The 17,198-nt window shown below is 51.9% G+C and overlaps 2 protein-coding genes across 5 annotated transcripts in view; one reads left to right on the top strand and one right to left on the bottom strand.

The window, feature by feature from the left end:
- Positions 1 to 2,428: 2,428 nt before the first annotated feature.
- Positions 2,429 to 13,989, bottom strand: PTGR3 (prostaglandin reductase 3). 4 transcript variants are annotated; one of them, XM_024984300.2, is made up of 2 exons: positions 13,332 to 13,431; positions 2,429 to 7,432 (listed from the first exon to the last, which is right to left on the bottom strand). In XM_024984300.2, the coding sequence occupies exon 2, from the start codon at positions 7,294 to 7,296 to the stop codon at positions 6,508 to 6,510; it is 789 nt and encodes a 262-aa protein (XP_024840068.1). In that variant the 5' UTR covers positions 7,297 to 7,432; positions 13,332 to 13,431; the 3' UTR covers positions 2,429 to 6,507. The 4 variants fall into 4 exon arrangements, with proteins under 4 accessions (XP_024840068.1, XP_059736841.1, XP_059736840.1 ...); XM_059880858.1 differs by lacking the exon at positions 13,332 to 13,431 and adding an exon at positions 13,273 to 13,289; XM_059880857.1 differs by lacking the exon at positions 13,332 to 13,431 and adding an exon at positions 10,297 to 10,585.
- A 1,735-nt stretch (positions 13,990 to 15,724) lies between these two features.
- Positions 15,725 to 17,198, top strand: part of TSHZ1 (teashirt zinc finger homeobox 1) — an 80,323-nt gene continuing 78,849 nt past the window's right edge. Inside the window, exon 1 of the mRNA XM_024984559.2 lies at positions 15,725 to 16,837. Coding sequence (XP_024840327.1) covers positions 16,798 to 16,837 — 40 coding nt within the window. The 5' untranslated portion in view covers positions 15,725 to 16,797. The remainder of the gene's footprint in view (positions 16,838 to 17,198) is intronic.

Here is a 17,198-nt window from a genome sequence, read left to right as displayed (position 1 = left end):
ATAAGAATATATTGACAAGGAGATCAGACCTTTGTAGCATTAAAACTAAATTGTGGTCATTCAGCCCTTAATTCTGTTGAGCTTCTTTCCCCCCACCCCCAAAAGGCTGTGTGATATGTAGGTGTGTGTGTGTGTGTGTGTGTGTACACTTCGTTGATCAGTCATGTCCAACTCTGTCATCTCATGGACTGTAGCCCACCAGACTCCTCCATCCATTGGATTCTCCAGGCAAGAATACTGGAGTGGGTTGCCATTTCCTCCTCCAGGGTTTCTTCCCAACCCAGGGATCAAATCCACATCTCCTTCATTGGCAGGAGGATTCTTTAACCACTGAGCTACAAGGGAAGTGCGATAATTAGATGACACAGAAGTCAGTGGTCTGAACACCTCACTTGTGCCGGATTAAAGGGGGGTCTTGAGTGGAACACACTTTGCGGTCAGAACTGTGATATTCTTTCTGGTTTGGTCACCACCTCACCCAACAGAAGATTTATAACAGAGGCAGTTGTTACTCTGTGACACTTTCAGTCAGGCATCGAGGGCAGGACCTCAGCATTTTATGAAAGGGTAAGACAGAGACAGTCTGGTGCCCTGGAAAGCTTGCCTGCACTCTGGCTGCTTCTCTGCGACCTTGGACAAGGCACCTAATCTTCTTGGGTCTTGCTTTCTCCATTTATAAAGTTAGTAGAACCAGAGTGTCTCTCTTAAAATATATATATATATGTATATATATATATATATGTAATTTATTTTATCCCCCTTTTTTTTCTGCGTGCAGGCTTTCTCTAGTTGCGGCAAGCGAGGGCTACTCTCTAGCTGGAGTGCAAGGGTGTCCCGTTGTGGTAGCGTCTCTCCTGTTGCAGAGCTCAGGCTCCTGTTGCAGAGCGCAGGGTCTGGGGAATAAGGGCTTCAGTAGTTGTGGCACACACGCTTCGCAGCTGCACGGCACGTGGAATCTTCCCAGACCAGGAATCGAACCCATATCCCTTGCATTAGCAGGCATGTTCTTGACCACTAGACACCTAGGGAAGCCCTAGGTTGTCTCTTAAATCCCAAATTTTACCATTTAAAGGTCAGCGGGGTCTTCTCGTCTGTGATGAGCAGAGAGCCTCCCAGACTTCCCCCAGGTCTGTGTAGGTGTCTGCGGGCCGCCTCCCCTGCGCCCAGGGGCTGCCACACACAGGGCAATGCAAACTTCCAAACTTCCAAGCTGGACAGCGTCTCTGCCCTAAACATGCTCCACATCTCCCACCAGCCAGACAGACCACAGGCTCAGGTCATTCTAAGATTCGGTTCCACTCTTCGCATGGAAGGGATAGGGCATAATGGTAGCTGACGATTTATGGGCCGTTTTCCTGAGCTCCGAGCATAAATCCATCTTCCCTACTGGACATCACCACCAGTCAGCAGGGTATGTTTTAATTATTCTTTTAATTTCACATTGGCAGAAAGACACTGTCGAATAGCTCCCTTCAAGGGGCTGTTGGACCCTGTGCTTTTGGTTCATGCGTCCCTGCACGTGTGAGGCATGTATCGCTTTCCCTAAACTGCGCTCCGTGGGGTACTTACCGACTGCTCCAGAGACGCAAGACTCGCTTCGTGACAGGGTCTGTGCCTCCCCGGATGCTGTGAGCAGGTGCTGAAGGGCAGGTCCACAGTGGACCAAACCATCTTATCAAGAACGGAGGCTGGTTATGTTGTATCTGTAGTAATGTGTATATTTTAATCCTGACCTCCTAATTTAAAACCTACCCTTTTCCCCCCTTGGTTTTCTATGTCTGTGAGTCTATTTCTGCTTTGTAAATAAATTCATGTCATATTTTAAATTCCACATATAAGTGATATCACAGGATATTTGTATTTCTCTGTCTGATGTATTTCACTTAGTATGCTCCTTAGATCCTGAGGTCTATCCACGTTGCTGACAAGGACTTACTATATAGCACAGGAAACTATGCTCAATATCTTATAATAGCTTGTAATGGAAAAAAATCTGAAAAAGAATATACACATGTTATTGTACAATATATACACATTATTGTACATATATATACATAACTATACATATACATATAGATATACATATAGTTATGGAGAAGGAGATGGCACCCCACTCCAGTACTCTTGCCTGGAAAATCCCATGGACGGAGGAGCCTGGTGGGCTGCCGTCTATGGGGTCGCAGAGTCGGACACGACTGAGCGACTTAGCAGCAGCATATATTCATATACATACATATATACGTGTACATATATACACATAACTCAGCCACTCTGCTGTGTACCTGAAACTAACACAGCAATGTAAATCAACTCTATTTCAACAAAAATGAAAAAAACAGATGCTAAGACACCCCGCCATTTTTAGTGTTGTTTTCACATCCCGGTAACTTCCCAATCTAGGGAAAGAAGAATACAGAAGACTCAAGCACACAGAATTAAAATATGTATCTTATTTGATTTTTTAAAAAAATATATCAACTCTACTATCAAGAATTATGTGAACTGATATGTACTGGGAAACATTATTTATTTTGTATAGTTTTTTTGGGGGCCAATATTCCATACTTTGCTCATGTTAACAGTAATAAGGTTCTCAAACATTCCCCCTTTCACAAGTTGAATAGCATGATACGAAAGGTCTACAAAAAAATGGAGTTCCAAGGTTAAAATGCCCACACTAGTAGTATTGAGAACTCAGAGTTTTATATTTTTACTTCTGAAATATGATCACAATTCTGGGTCATAATTAGAATATTAGTTACAGAAAACCTAAATTAAAAAAAAAACACCAATAAACCCCCAAATTAGCTAATAAAGTTTGCATACATTTTGTCTCTAAACAAGTACTATAAATAGCAAGCAATTTAATAAAACAAGACACTGGACGGTATAGAGAGCAGTAATTATGAATGCACCAAGTCAGGCCATTTGTACCTGGGCTACATTCATAAACCTTGTGCTGTAAGCCCTAGGAAACTCAGGCCCGCAGCTGATCATGTTCTGTCTTCGCCTATCATTTTTTTTTTTTTCCTGAAAGTTGCATGCTGCTCGTCTGTTTCCATATAAATCTAAAATATGCTGTTTATCCCATATGCACATGTGGTCAAGTGATCAAGAAACATATTTTCAGTCCTGAGCACTCCCTGCCCCATTTTAAAGGAAATCCTGTATGTAGTAAATTCACGCTAATTGGGAGCTCTATGAAGGGGTTAAAACGCTGTCCATTACAAGTCGGGTGGCCATTATAAATGTTACCCAAATAAAAGCCAGAAACAGGAAGCCAAAAAGCAGGTCCCTACGGCAGGCATGTCTTAAATGATATCATTTGTCAAGTTTCCAGCATCTTGTGGTGGGTGAACACACACAAAAAAGGAGGTCTGTGTTGTACCAAGGACGTTACATCCTCATTAGCTGGAATGTTCTTTAAGTCCATAATGCAAGATTTTCATTTTAATAAGAAGTGGTGACTTGTCACTGCACTTTCATTAGGTAAATACTGCATGTAATACTAATGACCATTTATAAAGGCGCTATCCTCCTCCTGAGAAACTCCATTCAGATGAAATCATATAATAACAATTTTTAGAGCACATCATGAAAAACTTCTCTGTAGTTTCTCTGCAAACTATTTCCTGATTTTTTTTTTTTTTAATGCTGAAGGCGGTGAACAATGGAAGTCATCATCAGATGGACCTGCAATGACATTGTTGGTATTTTTTGCAAAAACAAATTTGAAGGAAGAGCATTTGGCCTTTTACAAATCACAGTGGGATGGGAGGGAATAGCTGGGACTCCCTTGTTTCTTGGCATGCTAACTGGAGCCAAGGCTCTCCATCTGCCCAGCCAGGGACCTCAAGGCTGATGTGCAGAGAAGGCCACCCTGAGAACCCAGAAATAATTCATCCACCGGGATTGTTCAGCCCCAGCCCCGTCTCTAAAACAAAGACTGACAATTGCCCTGAATTATGGATGTACTTTTTGTGATATGTAATACAGTTCAGAAGAAAGGCGGAGAGAGGATCGCACCATTTCACCTCCCATTAGAGGCTGGGCTTGAACGATAATCCCAGAAGATGAAACTGATGCTGAACTATGACCCTCAATTTACAAATCATTTTTCAGAAGAATAAAAAAAAAAAAGTTTAAACATATTTTTGGCATTATCTGAATGGGCAGAATCTCTCACGCTTGTTTTCTAAGAATAAATGGAAACAGTATGCTCTGTAGTTTCTTAGTTTGGGGAGAGACAGAACATGAGGTTTTGAGATTATATTTTATTTTAAACCTGGTTGTTTGAATTTTTTTTTAACATAGCTGAATTTAGTGTATGCCTTCAAAACATAATAAATTTCTATTCTGTAGCTTCAGGGATCCATCCGTTAAAATGTTGGTCTTTCATCTTTATTACTCTCCCATTAAAATGAAAGAAACCGGGACGCACTTCAGTTTAGAAGAAGCAATTTAGTTGGCAATGTCCTTACTACTCAAGTCTTGACAGAGGGAGAAAGCCCATGATTGCTTAGACTTCACACATCTGTCTGCCTAGGACACAACTAAGCCTATCGGACAGAGACTACCTTACAGTGAATAATATTCTCTGATGAGCTGATTTGATTCCAGCGTTGCTCCACTACCAGTCATTCCCTTGCAGTTACATTCATAAAACCTGTCCCCTCCCCTTTGTTTGCCTGGGTCTCTAAAAGGGAGGCCAAGTCCCCTTCGGTTTCGCTACAGCTGTTAGGTCTGAAAGGGACAGATTAATACCCGAGCAGCACACTGGCCTGGCTTCTCCGGTGCCCTGCACTAGTAACCCCTGGCTATAATGAGGACGCAAAGAGCCTCCCATCGGGCTGTTACCCTTCTTCATAACTCAAAAGCGTCACAGTGGCAATAGCCTCCAGGGCTATTTGTCTTTAGTGCAGTTGTGACACTCCGGCATGATCCATAATTTGGCAACTATTTACCGTGACATTTCCCTTCAGTGCAGCCATAACATTCAGTGAAGCCATTATTTGGCTCCATTTACCATATAAATTGTATTGTTGTGCATGCATGCTAGCAGCTACATTAGGTACCTGAAAATGAGTAAATCTTGTAAAATAGATCCTAACAGCTATTCAGCGGTAGGACTGCCTTGCCTCTCAGACAGAAGGAGAGAAAAATTAAATACGGTCACCAAGTTTCCTAGAATATCTCTAATCCGGTGTCTGTTTGTTTAGCCTGTTAGAGACGCTGAAACCCAAGGCTCTGAAAAAGTCTGGTGGGCGTGGCTTCGTTAGACAGGCAGGGTGGGGTTCCCACCTCCGCGATGAAAACCCGGAGCAGCCTCTGGGGTGCTGAGGAAGGAGGAGACGAAGGTGGGTCAGCCGTGGGCTTGATTCAGAGGGGAAGGCGCGGGGCTGGGTACCTTCACGGGTGTGACGTCAGGTGATGGTGGCAAGAAGCATCTTGTCCCAACAGGCCGCGTGGAGACCTGAAGCGTGACATGGCATCAGTGGTGGCTACTCTACTTCCAGGTCAGGGAGAAAACCCGCCTTCCCAAAGTCTTGAATGAGAAGCAAATGCACGCTCATCTTAGGTCACTTCAGTCCCTGCTTTGCGGGATGCTGTTTGACACACCCCAGTAGGCGGATGAAGGGTTCTGTTCCGTGTCTACAGAGCTTTCCCTGTACGGCCATGTTTTGTTATGTTGACTCTTACTGTGGATGGAGCATATACTTCATTTCCCGTGCATGTACTAAATTTTTAAAGTCTCCCGAATCTCTAGTTTCCCTTTACCAAACCTGCTCTTTTGTCCATATGAGTTTTCAACACTACTTTGCTTCTTAAGGGAAGAGAGAAATTTTCCATCCCACACATGCCTCACCAGCATGATTGTGCATAAAATCATTAAATAAAGAGACACTTCTTTAAAAGAGGTCTGTGCTCATTTAATTTTTTTTCTAATGACCTAACAGAGTCAGAGTTTTGGGAGAATCCTTCCAAATTTCTATTTAGAGAATTGGCTGGTAATTTATGGAAGGAGAAGGGCCATTTCCTGAGAATATGGACTCTTGAGAAGTGACTGACTTGCTCTCTCTCTCATTTATTAACAACTTGTTAGCATTATACCAAAATCTCCCATAGCAAAGAACTCATGAACTGTTTTCAAGCCCGATTTTAAAATCTCATCAAGTTGAAGACATGCTGATTTGATCAGATCTTGCATCAGGAATTAATTTAGTTCCCTGGAACAATAAAATCTGGAATGAGACTGTCCATGAGTGAAGAACTGAATGTAAAGGTTTTACTTCTGTGCCATGGAGGGAAGTTTTATTAGCACTTTTTTTTGGCAAGGGAAAGCAAAAAAAAAAAAGGAAGCAAAGAAAAGAGAGAGACCTATACATTAAACTTTACTTTTGTTTTTTAAAAAAATATTATCTCCATTACCAACTAAAAATAAATTGATTTGAGTAATTCTGGGGCATAAAATGCCCATTTTTTTTCTCTTATGCCATTGTTCTGCTTTTATAGCTTACTGTTGACAGAGGGAGGTAATTCAACGACAATTTTTCCAGTGTTTTTTCTCATGTACATATAATCGACGGCCCGGAAGACCGATTCCAGGCCGGTAAACCTGCCCTCTGCAGACAGACCTCCAGTGTCCACCTCACAAACCAGCTCACCACCCGCATACATCTTGAGCAAGTGGTCCATGGCACCTCGAAACTCAGGAAGGTAATGGTTCAAGAAGAAGCCCTGGACACTGGCAGATTTCTTCAGCAGTTTGGCTGGAAGTGTTCCTGCTTTCACGGGCGACAGGCCAGTAGGAGTCTGGTAGCCAGAGACGAACCCGATGACTATCAAGCGCCCTCGGGTAGCCAAGGCGTCCACGGCCAAGTCAAACATGGCTCCCCCGACGGACTCGTACACCACGTCCACACCTTGGGGGTACTCCTGCCTCAGGACGGTGCCCACGTGCTCGGTGTTATAGTTGATGGGGCGGTCGCAGCCAACAGACTTCAGAAAAGCAGACTTCTCGGCAGAAGAGCATGTTCCAATGACGTGGCACTTGGCCTTCTTTGCGAGCTGGACGGCGAACTGGCCGGTGCCCCCGGCTGCCGCGGTCACCAGGACCTTCTTCCCTTCCGACAGCCCCCCGAGCTCTTTCAGGCTGATGTAGGCTGTGGTCCCACTCACCAGGAGCGTGAGATACTCGGGTTTCAGGCCCGGCACTGGGATGGCGACCCTGGCAGGCACCACTGTGTACTCAGCGAAGGAACCAGGCGCCATGTAGGCCACAGCCTGGCCGACCATGAACGCAGCGCTGGCAGAGAGGCCCAAGGCCACCACCTCCCCGACACCTTCGAAGCCTGCGTCGAAGGGGGTCTTGACTGAAGGGTCGTAGCGGCCAGCCGAATAGTTGATGTCAGAAGCATTGACACCAACAAATCTAGAGGAAAACAAACACACACACACGTTCAGGTGCTTTCTTTGTCAAGGCTTTTTCTGTTCCTCTAAATCTGGTGACCGTGGAGGGTGGTGAAGCTGTTATCTATTCTGATAGAATTTGAGAAAAACAAACACCCAAAACTCTTGATATGCACTTCAAAAAAAAAAAAAAGAAAGAAAGAAATCAAACAAATGTGAGCTCAACAGTGATTCCATATCAGAGTTTTGGTTTATTGTATTCTTTCATTAGGTTAGGAATAATTTCACATCCCTCTAAACAGGTTGTTTATTTCATACGCCATTTATTCCCTTTCTCTTTCTTTCAAAAGAGAGGAAAAAAAATTCAGGAAGCCCTCATACACAAACTTCACTAGAGCTATGAGTTGGAAATTAATTGGTCTCTTAGCAAAGATGTTAAAAACAACAGAGGGATAAAATATATTCAAAGAGGTAGACTTGTATTGATTCTGGCAACAATTTAACACTTCAGATAATAATAGTAACGACAATGATATTATTAAAGATTGATGTAATGTACAAGGTCACTGGCTGTTACACGTTACTGCAGGGCTTGTTTCAAACAGTGTGAGAGGCTGCAGCAAATTTTCCTTCTGATGTAACTGTGTCCAGTGTGAAAATATGCATTTTGATTAATTGAACAAAAATTGTCTCATAAGGGTAGAGAGATTTTTATGGAACATCCAACATTTTACAGTCCTTCCCAGATGAAAAGGAAAGCAAATCGACACTATATTTTTCCTCAACAAGAAGCAGAGACATACTTGATTAATACCAGATGATTATTTTCACTTTGGTATCCAGAGTCAATTTAATTGCCAGGCTGGTATTTTTACCAGCTTTTTTTCATCTCAGTATACCTCATAACAAAAATATCCTGATACATAAGGGGAAAAGCCATTCTCCTAAGGATGTCGGGAGGTGGCCGAGACACACTACTGGAGGACCCTAAAGACGCCATTTCCACCTGTAATGAAAGGAAAAGGTGCTGGGATCTGGGGGCAGGAGGGAAGCTGGTAAGTAGGGTTCATGTTAAAATAATTTAACTTAATAAACCCCAAACTGCCCCGCACAAGGACTCACTTCCACTTTGTATAGAGACAATACTTAGCCCTCGTAAATGTGCCCTTATGACGGTGCCCGGCATACACGATTGGACACTCTCTACATATTTCATCAACAGAAATAAGAAAGCAGGAAACTCTCCTTCGGGCTCGTCCAGCAGCTTTCAGAAGTTACCAGACGCAAGGCCTCACAATCACGTTACAGGATTCCATGCCCGAACAGGACACATAGTAATGAGAAGCGGGAATAATGGTTTGTGGTGGGTTCTCATTTGGCATTTAATGCCAAGACGCCCACGTTCCATCTTTTGGGCAGGGGAGGGCCGGGCATCTTTCCTTTCACTTTGCCGAGTTCTCCAGGCCTGGCCTAGTGTCCTGAGCGCGTGCTTCCGGACCTCGGGGAAGGCGGCGGTGGAGCCCTGTCGGGGTGCCTCTGGATGCCCGATCGCTGGGGCTGGAAGGCCGGCTGCAGGACCGCCGGCGGGGGCGGGGAGGCGGGCTGTGCTTACAGGTGGGGGCCAGGGCGGGTAGCCCGCTCTGTTCTTCTCGCTCAGGATTAGACTCACCCTTCCCGTGGCCTTCGCGCCTCCCGTCTTGCCCCCTCCCTCCCGCCCACCTCCCCACCCCCCGCCCCCTTCCCGCGCTGGCGTTTCTGCCTTTCCAACCACAGAGCCCCTTCCCTTGCGGGAGCCCCCGCCTTGAACTCGGCCCCTCGGGTCACCCTCATCTCCAAACCGGAGCGAACTGGGGGGAGGGGGCTGGGGAGCGGGAAGGGGCTGTTGGAGGAAAAGGCAGTCCCATCACCGCCCCCACCCTCCGCACCCCCGTCCGGGGCTGTGGTTGCCACTTCCAGGCGGGAGGCGGAGGACCGAGCAGGGCGCACGCCTGGGAGACAAGCGGCGGCGGGGCGAGGGCACCCGCGCAAAGGGGACAGCGAGGGCCCGTGTGTGTGTGTGTGTGCGCGCGCGCGCGTTGGGGGGCAGGGTGGGCTCTGTCGGGAGCTCGGCGGCTGCAGCCCACCAGCGGCAGCTTGAGCTCACCAAGGGGGCTTTGCTTAAAAACCCAAATCAGACATTGCGGTGGAGCCCGGCCAGCGCTGGAGCGGGAGCCGGAGACCACAGGGCCCGCCCCGCGCCCTGTCCACGTCCCCGCTCCCTGCGGCGCCCTCGATGCGCCCGGGCCAACCTGCAGGGCGCCAGAAACCCGCGCTTCTGGGACTATCTCCCCTCGCAAGTGCCCAGCCTCCACCGACTGCCCGGCCGGTGCCGTCGTCCCGCGGCCTCTCCACTGCCACCACGGACAGATGCGATCCGTGAGTCCGACTTCCGGAGCGGACTGGAGTCGCCCGGGTCGCCGCCCAGGCCCGCGACCATGACCTCAGCCTCCCTGGGCCGAGCCGGGATCCCGGCGGGCGCGCCCAGTCCACACCGGCCGCCGAGCTCGGGCCCTGGGGCGATCTAGTGCCAGGGGATCCCGGGGCACGCGGCGCTCCTGAGCCCATCGGCCTCGCGACAGAAGCCGCCGGCGGCCAGACCGTGACCTTGGCCTCGCAGGCACCCCCATTTTTCGTGTCTTTCTACCCTACCCTGCCGTCTTCTAAATCGCCTGCGTCGTCGGTGAAGGAACCCGGAGTTCCTGCTCGGCTCCGCACACCTCACCCTCTCCAGGATCGCCCAGCCTCTGGTTGCGAGCCCCCACCTCTCCCTGAACCCCCGCTTTGACGCTGCGCCGCCACCGCGGCTGGTGTGGACCCGCCACTGCCCGGACGCGCCTTGGTTCTTACCTGGGCTTTGGGAAGAGGATTGGGAGGAGTGGGAGCCGGCGCCTTCGGCTCCATCAGAAACAAGTTCAAGAGCGGCAGGCGCGTGTCCGGGTTTGGGGAGCAGCAGACAGAAAGGGCGAGTGAGCGAGAAAAAGAAAGAGAAGACGCGCTAGGGAGGATGCGTGCATTTGGAGACTCGTCTGTACCCCTTTAATTTAAACTACCTGCTTTTAATGAGTGCAGGGGTCTAGCGATCCGACAGGCAGACCCTCGCAAAAGACAAAAATCGAGGAGCCCCGGGAAAAAGAACGGGATGTTTGGGGCTCTCCCCAAATATATACCCTTCCAGAGTCACTCGGTTTATTTACACTAAAAAGCGATGAGCCCTTTCGTCATGTTTATTGTGAAACAGGGCAGCGGTCCGAGGGAAGGCAATGGGTTTTCTGTTAACAAAAATCAAACCCGAAGACTCAAGTCCAGAGCAAAACCTTCAATACTGGAAGACAAAGTCCGCCAAACCAGACCTTCCTTAAAAAAAAAAAAAAGAAAGAAAGAAAGAAAGAAAAGAAAGAAAAAGAAAAAAGGGGGATAAAGAAAAGGAAGAATGAAGGAAAAAAAAAAATCTCGGCCTGGAGAATGAGCAGGAATAGTTACCCTCCCTTGAGCAACAAACGGTTTATCAAAAATGCCCTCCCCATCCCCCACCTTCTCTGTGCCTGTCCTACAAACTCTTTGCTCCATTATCTTACATTTGAACAGAAAATCGTTAGAAATATTTGGAAACGAAATAATGTGGCAGTATCTTGCAAAAAAAGAGAAATCTAAAAATAGTGCGTGAACTGAACCAGAGGGAGTCGGAGTCTTTCTCCCTTTATTTTCTTCTCTTTTCTGAGGAGGGAAGCGGGATTTCCTCGGATGTTAGAAAGCCGAAGGCCAGAAGTGGATAAAGGAAAGGCGTGGGCACGTTCTAGAAGGATTCTAGGCCCCCTTCTCACACCTTTCCTAAATGATAAACTTGATTATGCTAAATCGATGTCTTAAAAAGCACCTCTATCACTGTGAATAAAGAATTTGTATTTTCTGTTAAAATGGAAAGACACGTGTAAAAGGTTCCGCTGAAAGACAAAGTCAGACGGAGCACAATTAAAACCACCCAGACACCTTTCCAAACATGTGAATTTGGGCTGAATCCATTCACTCCGGAGCATATTATTATTATTACGATTAAAATGAGAAGCTCTTGCACATAATTTTCATGCAGTTGACACTGTTCGGGGCGATTTGGTCTGGGATTAAAATGAACTAACCTGTAGTGAAGTATTGAGCCTCTATTCTTTAAAAAAAAAAAAAAAAAATCGGTAAAATGCCACCCTTACTGACAACGTTTGCTAGAATAAAGGATCTTGCCACAGTTTTGGGGGTAGGGGCATATTTTCCAGCAGAGTAAGGAGAGGGACAGGCAGAGGTCCGCCCCCTCCCCACAAGCAGAAAACGCGCCCCCTTCTTCTGTGACGGATTTCAAGGTAGAAGTTAGAGGTCAAGCGGTGACTATAAATATCCTATTTATATTAAAGGGATTCTTGGCATCTGTGGATGGAAGATAGAGGTGTGGATCTTAAAGCAACCCAAGTTGAGAGCATCCAACATGGCAGCCGGTGCTCCAGAACTCCAACCGACCACCCAGTTCGGGGACCGGCCCTGGTGACCCAGCGCGGGGAAGGGGCGCACACCCTGCGGAGCTGGTGCCCCGCAGGCGGGCAGGCCGGTTCTGCGGGCAGGAACTCCTCCACGGCGGTGCGGGCGGGGGTCCCGCCGCGCCGCTGCTGGGAGTGCGGAAACTTCACACCTTCCCCTGCCCGCCCCGCTCAGTCACCCCCACCCACTTCACACCCTGTTTGTAAAAGGTGTTCTTTCCCCAAGCAGCCTGGTGTGTGCCATCGGTGCTCACAGTTCACAGTTGCGGGGGGCGGGGGTGGGGGGGGTGGAGGGTGGGAGAAAAAGCCTGCGTGAAACTTTGCCTGTTGGTTTTTTTCGGTGGTTTTTTAAATCTGAGTCTCATCTCACTTCCAGCAAATCACTCGTGTGTTTTGTATGTCCTGCGTGAACACTCACCCACCCTTCTTTTCAACTTGGCAGGACGCGCGTCTGGATCTCAACTGCCTTAGCGGTTCCTGGTACTGATGAAGAAATCCTCCGAAGCCCGGGTCCCAGCGGTGCACTTCAGCTCACCGGTTCAGGCGCCCCTTGCCCCCACCCCTTTCCCAGCCTCCACTCAGTCCCACCCTTGGCTCACTTGGTTTCTACCTCTCCAACAGGTTCCCAGAAGTTTGACATCCTGGTCAGAATTCCGAAGTCTCCGAGCCAGGTTTGGAAGACTGATACGAATCTCTAAAATGGACCGTTCAGCATTGCCCCAAGCTGATTAGATAAGATACACGGTCCTTCCTTCAGTCCTCGCCGAGGACCGGGTGCTTTCGAGCACACCACTGACAACCGGGTTACAACCAGAAGTCACTTCTCCCTCCGAAAGTATTACGCAACCTAAAATATGCAACACTCGCCCCACAGACGGGACTGACCCGGTGGGCGAGCCCCGCTCTCGCCAAGGGGGATGGAGGAAGCAGACGCCCCGCCTGCAAGTCAGGCAGCGAGAGGACCCACCGGCAGAGCCGCGGGCACGGCTCTGAAGAGTGAGGTCCCTTCCCTCTTGTTGCTTCAGCAGTTACTAAAGATTAGTGAGACAGAAACAAATTAAGGTGGGCAGTGTGGAGGTGGAAATGACAGTCCCAAGGTCGGGCGACGACCCAAGCCTCACTCAGTCTGCAAAACCTGCGGCCATGCCCCCGCCCCGGCCCCGCCGCCCGGGACGCGCGCCCCGCGGTACACTGCAGGGCACAGACGACAGTCACACAGAGCTGACAACACGCAGACGGCACCAGCGAGGTGCACACCAACACACCCAACGACAGGCTCCGCCACAGCCAGGCAGCTGCCAACCTGGAGCGGAGAGGAACAGCCAGCCAGGGCCCCGGCCTCCTTCCTCCAAAGCACGTTACCTAAACGTCGCGGTTTGTGTCCAGGCTGTTCCCAACTCCACCCTAAAGATTAGGCGATCGCTGGAGCCGTGGGTGCGCGCGGGTGGGCTGGGCGGGGAGCCTCCCCTTCTGGGTCCCGTCGGTTTTATTTCGGGAGCGGGAGGGGGAGGAGGAGGGAGGACTGGGGGAGGGGAGGGGAATCCCAAATTAAAATAACCCTCCGTTATGAGGACGTTCGGTGCCATCGGATATTCACACCGGCAACAGTCTCATTACGTTCGCCTTCGCCAGATGGCGGCGGGTTCAACTTCCCGGGATCTCGCAAAGTCGGGCTCTGAGCCCGAGCGCGCGCCGGGAGTGGGGACGCCGGCGGGCGCGGGACAGCACCGGAGCTGCGCGGCGCAGCGCGGGCCGGGGCCTGGGCTGGGGGCGCGCGCCGGGCTCACCGGTTCCGGACGAGGAGGTCTCCGTCCCCGGGGAGGGGCACCGGGCAGTCCCGGCGCAGGGTGACGGCCTCTCGGAAGTTGGGGCTCAGCCGGGTCACCACCAGCTTCTGCATCTTGCTAGGGATGGCCGAGCCCTGGAAGTCCAGGAAGTGGCGGGCGTACGACATGTCCACGATGGCTCGGGTCCCGGCGAGCGCCAGCCTCTGCATGGCCCGCGCCTCTGCCTTCTTTCTGCGCCGCCGCTGGCCGGGGTCGCGCCCAGTCCGGGCCGCTCGGCGAGGCGAGGCTCCGCGCGGCGGGCGGAGCGGGCGGGTCCGCCCCTCCTCCGGCCCGCGCCCTCCCCTCGGCTCCCCCCGCCCCGCTTCCCCACTACGCTTGGCGCCCGCTCCCCTCTCCTGCCCCGCCGCGCGCTGCACCGGTAATCCGCACAGCCCCCGCGGTTCCCGGGCGCGCCACCCCCGGGGTCCGGGCCGGGGGATCGCTGACGCCCTGGCCGCTGCTCCTTTAATCTTTTTGTTTTGGTTTGAATCTGCTTGGCGCAGACTGGCCAAGGATCCTCTCCGCCCTCCCCCTTCCTCCCGGCGCCCGGGAGGCACCGGATATCTCCACCCTCCCCACGATCTAAAAGCCGGATTTGACTCCTCTAAAAGGGTGAGGGGGGCGGCGAGGGCCCGCGCGTCCGGCTACCGCCGCGGCCCACAGCCGGCGGCAGCCCGGGGCGTCCTCGGAGCTGCGCGGCGCCCAGCGGCCGGCGCAGGCGCCTCCCCTTCCCGTGCGGAGCGTTCACTTCCTTGCAAGGTGGTACGAATCAACCCCGAGCGCGGCCGGGGCGGCGGGGCACGGCCCGGGCCCGGGGCCGGGCGGGGAGCCCTGGGCGCCGGTGCGGGCGCAGGAGCACCCAGCGCCGGACAGGGGGTGCCCAGGGCATTCTGCGCCCCAGGCTGTTGGCCCTTGTTCCCGCAACGCCTCGCCCGTGTCGCCTTGCCCTTAGTCTGTCCCATGTAAGTTGCACGAACTAAGCCATTTTATTTATTTTGGCCAAGACTTCATGTTTTTCCATGACTGTTTTAAGTGGCCTCTACAAGACTGTTACAGGTTTCCCACTGGGAAAGAAACACAGATACTGGAAACCAGAGGGTCAAATTCCCACAACACACGAACATCTTAAACTTCTGGGGGTGGGGGGTGGGGGTGGTGCCAAGGGCCTTAATGGAACTGGATGGAGACGTTGCCATGATGTATGAGGACCTTTTTTATAACCCAGTTAGAAAGATCTGCCTTTCCATCGTGTCAATTATCTCCCTGTTTGTATTGACCAAATAATCAATTCACTTCTCACAGAGGGGCCAGATTAAATATATTCCACATTTTTTTGTGTGATGAGCAAAGTCCATCATTAAATTTTTATTAAAGGAATACATTGAAGTGAAACATGTTTCCTTATTTCCACTTACTCATTAATTACCAAAATATAAAAGCCGCACAGTGCCCCTCCCCAATCACATCTAACCCCCAAACTAGGATTGCAAAAGTGACACAGGTATTTTTATCTCAAATGTCGGACATTCCTCTTCCAAGGGTAGTTTGTGTCCACGTGGGTGCGTGTGTGTGAGTGTACAAGCGGGGGCGGAGGGGGAAACTCGCAGGTTTAAAAATCTGCAGGAACTAGTGTCTACTCAACTTGGCTTATAACACATGGGCTTCACCCACGGTCAACCGGTGGATTACAATAACAAACCCCTCAATGTCTTTCTCCAATGTGCAATCTTTTATGTTATGGCGTATTAAGATTTCTTTTTTGTGTCATATTGTTTAGCTCGGGGGGGAAAAAAAAAGAAAACAAAGCAATTAAAAAGATTGACAGGTATGGTTTGTGAGAGACCTATTTGTAATTGTCAGGGTGACGTTGGCGAGAGGAGGAGGAGTAAAAACTGAAGCCGGAAAAGCAGCTCGATGTGTCTGTCTATCAGTTGAGACTGTCTGAAAGCTCTGCGATCCGAATGTGTGTTATATTTCACTGAAAAGAGGAGCGAGCGAGAGTGCATCTCCTCTCTCCCAGGAGTTTGGGGGGGACCGTCCACGCTCATCTCGCCCACCCAGTGAATGTCTGCTCTTCACCCCTTCGCGCACACTCTCCGGGTTGTTGTTGTTGGCTTTTTTTTTTTTTTTTTCTCGGAAGGGGGGGGTGCTTTTTGTGTATTTTTCAAAATTTTTCTGTTGGAAGATCAAGACCGGCCAAAAATCCATGATCAAAATGTGTTTGCATTAGATTTCGCCTCCGAAGAAGCGGCGATCCTGGCGGCACAGCCCCGCGGGGAGCGCGGGGCACCAAGTGGCGCTCCGGCGGCGGGTGACACTGTTTGATCTGTGACTGTTTGGAAGGTGGAGCAGCGCCTGACATCTCCCCCCCGGCGCATGTATGTACGGGGGCTTCACTCCTCTGTCTTGTTTGCTTTCTTCCTCTTAGACTAAGTGCGGGGAGGAAAAGGACAGCCCGGATCGGCCTCGCCGGCGCACAATGAGCAAGCTGCGACCCGCGCACTAAAAACACTCGCCGCGACCCCCGCACCGCCTGGAGCGAGGGGGAGAGAAAGTTGCGCTCCGAGACTCTCGGCTCGCGGAGGAAGGCGCAGGGCAGCGCCCGCAGAGGCGCCCGGAGGAGCGCCCGCCAGCAGCACCGCGGCGGCGGGGAGGCGGCAGCATGGAGCGCGGGCCGCGGGCCGGCCCTCCGAGCTCCCGCCGCTGCGCCCGCGGCCCGCGCCGGGGATGACTCCGGGCTCGGCGCCCAGGCCCCGCGCGCTCCGCCCGCAGCCCGGCGGCCGGGACGCGGCCCGCGCGGCCGCGGCCGCCGCCTCCTGAGCGGCCCCGGGCGCGGCCGTCCATGCGAGCGGCGCCCCGCGGACCGCGGCGCGCCCGGAGCCCGGAGCCCGGAGCCCGCGGGGACGAGGCCAGAGTTGGGCGCGCCGCGGAGTTGCGCCCGCGCCCGGGGCCCCGCGTCCCCGCGCCCCGCGAACTCCGGCGGCGGCTGAGGCCCGAGCAGCATGCCGAGGAGGAAGCAGCAGGCCCCCCGGCGCTCGGCAGGTAACGGGCGCGCGGGCCGCGCCGCGGGGAGCGGGGCCGGCGGGGGGGTGGCGCGGCGCGGGGGGCGGGGGGCCCGGCGGCCGGCGCGCGGGGCGGGGGCGCGGACGGCGCTCCCCCTCTGGGCCCGGGAACGAGGCCCGGCCCGCGCCCGGCCGCCGGCGCCCCGGGGCAGCCGTCAGCGTCTCCCCACCTGGGCCGGCGCGCGGAGCGGAGAAACTTCACGGCGCTCCTCGGCACGGCGAGGAGCCAGCCCCGACGGGCCGGGGAGGCCGGGGGAGGCCGAGGGGCCGCCGGAGCTCCTGGCTGCCTCGGGAGGGGGCGTGCGCCGGGCAGACGTAGCTCCTCCGCGGCCTGAGCGCGC

The sequence above is a fragment of the Bos taurus genome, chromosome 24, assembly GCF_002263795.3.
Source record: "Bos taurus isolate L1 Dominette 01449 registration number 42190680 breed Hereford chromosome 24, ARS-UCD2.0, whole genome shotgun sequence".
In the NCBI taxonomy this organism is placed as follows: domain Eukaryota; kingdom Metazoa; phylum Chordata; class Mammalia; order Artiodactyla; family Bovidae; genus Bos; species Bos taurus.
Note: the sequence above shows the minus strand (reverse complement) of the source record. Positions and strands in the feature narration are given on the sequence as shown.